Source organism: Fonticula alba (genome assembly GCF_000388065.1).
Source record: "Fonticula alba strain ATCC 38817 unplaced genomic scaffold supercont2.8, whole genome shotgun sequence".
Classification (NCBI taxonomy): domain Eukaryota; order Rotosphaerida; family Fonticulaceae; genus Fonticula; species Fonticula alba.
Window position 1 is genome coordinate 190,527 of NW_009242978.1, and position 2,768 is coordinate 193,294.

Here is a 2,768-nt window from a genome sequence, read left to right on the forward strand (position 1 = left end):
CCCCCGGCCCCCACAGCACCCCCACCGAGTTGATCACTCGCACGATCAAGACTCGCACCGATTGAGCGAGCAATGCGGCTGTCGCCGCTCGGCTTCCCTCCCTGTCCCGCCGGATGTCTCTGGCCGCCCCTTTTCTCCCTCTCCATGTATTCATAGTCTCCCCTCCCTGTCTTTTTATTCCTCCCCGGCCCCCCACAATCTCCCCCCGCCCCCCCCTCCCGGCCTGGCCTGCCAGGCGCATTGGCTCCCGGCCACCTGGGACGCGAGGGGATGGTGGGCGGCCGGCCCGGGGCCCGAAGTATGCTCGCGCACGGATGCCATGGCACTTGTGCGACCGGCCGCGTGCGCCTCTCCCTCCTCCTGTCCTTCCTGAAATGATGGTCGCCCCCTTCAAATGAACAAACACACTCCAAGCCCCTGTTCTCCTCGTGCACCTGTGGTCGTGCTTATTTTACCATTTATTCACCTCATATTGTGCGTGCGCATGTGCGATCGTCAGCGCCGAGCAGCGCCGGGGGCCGTGTTTCAGCCGAGGAAGCTGACACCGGGGGGCTGTCTTTCCCCCCAACACGACGGCCATCTACTGGGGGAACATCTGAATGATGGCTACATGCCCAGGGGAGGTGACCGGGCAGGGGAAAGACATGTTAGTGGCGGTGTGGCACTTTGCCGTTAAGAGGCATGGCAGACTGGACCCCCCCTCCCCCCGGCGCCCGGGGGCAACACCAGTGAAAACGCACAGGAGCTCAGCAGGAGGACCAGGATGGCGATCACAACGCCGGTAGCCAGCTGAGGCGTCAGGCTCTGCTTCTTGCTGGTCTTCTTGACCTCATTGCGAGAGAGGATGCGCTTGCCGGCGGCATTGCGGACAGCCTTGTTGGAGGAGGACTGAGCGGGTGCGGGAGAGGCAGGCAGGTGAGAACATGGCCAGGAGCCATCATCGCGGATGCATGTGGGGAGGGCCATAGGGGACCCGCTTGGGAGGGATGGGCGTACCATGATTCGGACTGCGGCCGGCAGGAGGCGCACCGGCGGGAATAGACGCAAAAAGACAAGAGCAAGCAGGGAGGGCGTCAGTACGGAGCACAAAGCGCGGGACAGGACGCAGAGGAGGCACGTTCAGCCGGCAAAACACACAAGGAGGAAAAGGGGAGACGGCGCGGCGAGGGCAGAGCTCAGAAGGGGGAAGCGGAAGGGAAGGAGGCGATGCCTTGGAAGGTGTGGTGCCGGATGAGCTCACCCTGGCCGGGCGGTCCCCCTTGAGAAAGGGCGCATTGAGGGGGTCCGGGCGCGCCCGCCACCCCCGCCCCCCGCCGCCAGGAGGGGCGCCCTGCCTGCAGGATCCGGTTGCGGGAAAAGTGCAAGGCCGGAGGGGCGGGGGAAGAAACAAATAGAGCAGAGATCCCCCGTCGAGCACTTGTCCGCCCCCCCCCCCCCCCCCGGCGAAACAATCGGACCCCAGGGGGCCCGGCAGGGGAGGCCGGAAGCGCGGGATAGCCCGTGCGCCAATATCGCAGACACATCCGCGGACAAACGCCCCGCCTGTTGCCCCCCCTCCCCCCCCCGCCGGCCGCCGTCTCTCCGGCGCTCGGCCCCGCCAGAGGCGGACGGAGCTGCGAAAGGGGCTGACGGGCTGACACCCGGGAGGATCACGTGTCATCGGATAGCTTTTATTTGAATCTCCCGTTGCGCCCGCGCCCCCGGAAGCGGTGCCGGGGGCGCGGGCACAGGGAGGGGGGGGGGGGCAACGCAGGACACGGGGCGCCTGGAGGCGATCTCCGCCACCGTTGTCGGGCACGCGTCCCCCCCCGCCCCCCGCTCCTGCGTTGCCCGGATCGCTGCGATGCCAACGGCCGGCGACGGGCGCCACTGCGGCTCTAGCCCGGGCAGTTTTGTCGCCCTTTTTCGGCGGCCAATCTCGATGACCCGGGGGCTTCGACCGGGGGGCCCACTGCAGCATTTCCGCCCCCTCCCCTCCCCTCCCCCCCGCCCCGCTCCCCCCTCCGCCCGGCTGCGCACTCGCCCCGATCGCTGTCCCCCCCCCCCCATCTCCCCTCTCCCGGCACCCATCTTGCGATGTCCAAGAAGCGCCCCTCGACCGAGGAGGCCGGCGTGCCCCAGACGCCGGCGTCGAAGATCATCAAAAGTGCGCCCGCCCGCGGCGCCCGTGCCCATGCTGCCGCTCGGACACTAACGGTGGCCATTTTCCCATGGCGTTCCTCTCCCCGTCTCCCCGTCTCCCCTTTCCTTGCCCGCCAACCCGTGTGGCCTAGCTGAGCATGCACCGAACACCCCGCTCACCGGCCACACCTTCACCAAGGAGCTGAAGGAGTGGGAGCGGCCGGCCGTCACGGAGGGCGCCCTCAACCCGGATAAGGACTCCCTGAGTGCGCATGCAGCCTGCCCCATGGCCCACCCCCTGCAGCTGGTGCTGACACCCCCCGCCCCCCCGTCGATCCTCCTCAGTCCTCATGCAAATGGATGCCGACCACACGGTCGACAACGAGGGCAATCCCCTGGTGCGGTTCTTCGGCATCACCGAGGTGCGTTGGCCGTGTGGATTCTTCCTGTGCTCTTGCGCCTTCTGACCCCTCTGTCCTGTTCGGTCCTCTTCTCCGCAGGCCGGCAACAGCGTCCTGGTGTTCGTGCACCACTTCCACATGTACCTCTATGTGCCCTGCCCGGCGAACATCACCCCCGAGAAGGATAACCTGGAAAAGTTCGCCTCAGCGCTGAATGTGCGACCTCCAGACATATCCCCCCCCCCC

General features: G+C 67.2%; 3 protein-coding genes across 3 annotated transcripts in view; 2 read left to right on the forward strand and 1 right to left on the reverse strand.

Annotated features, from left to right (window-relative positions):
- The window catches only part of H696_04719 (20S proteasome subunit beta 3), a 2,163-nt gene extending 1,747 nt beyond the window's left edge, over nt 1–416 (forward strand). Inside the window, exon 7 of the mRNA XM_009498582.1 lies at nt 17–416. Within this exon, the coding sequence (XP_009496857.1) occupies nt 17–65 (49 nt within the window). The 3' untranslated portion in view covers nt 66–416. The remainder of the gene's footprint in view (nt 1–16) is intronic.
- A 27-nt stretch (nt 417–443) lies between these two features.
- H696_04720 (hypothetical protein) lies at nt 444–1,211 on the reverse strand. The gene is made up of 4 exons (XM_009498583.1): nt 1,138–1,211; nt 997–1,007; nt 741–888; nt 444–606 (listed from the first exon to the last, which is right to left on the reverse strand). The coding sequence occupies exons 2-4, from the start codon at nt 997–999 to the stop codon at nt 581–583; spliced, it is 177 nt and encodes a 58-aa protein (XP_009496858.1). The 5' UTR covers nt 1,000–1,007; nt 1,138–1,211; the 3' UTR covers nt 444–580.
- An 865-nt stretch (nt 1,212–2,076) lies between these two features.
- H696_04721 (DNA polymerase delta subunit 1) overlaps nt 2,077–2,768 on the forward strand; it is a gene marked incomplete at both ends in the record, with an annotated part of 6,180 nt that continues 5,488 nt past the window's right edge. Inside the window, 4 exons of the mRNA XM_009498584.1 lie at nt 2,077–2,146; nt 2,274–2,387; nt 2,467–2,543; nt 2,622–2,719. Of these exons, the coding sequence (XP_009496859.1) occupies nt 2,077–2,146; nt 2,274–2,387; nt 2,467–2,543; nt 2,622–2,719 (359 nt within the window). The remainder of the gene's footprint in view (nt 2,147–2,273; nt 2,388–2,466; nt 2,544–2,621; nt 2,720–2,768) is intronic.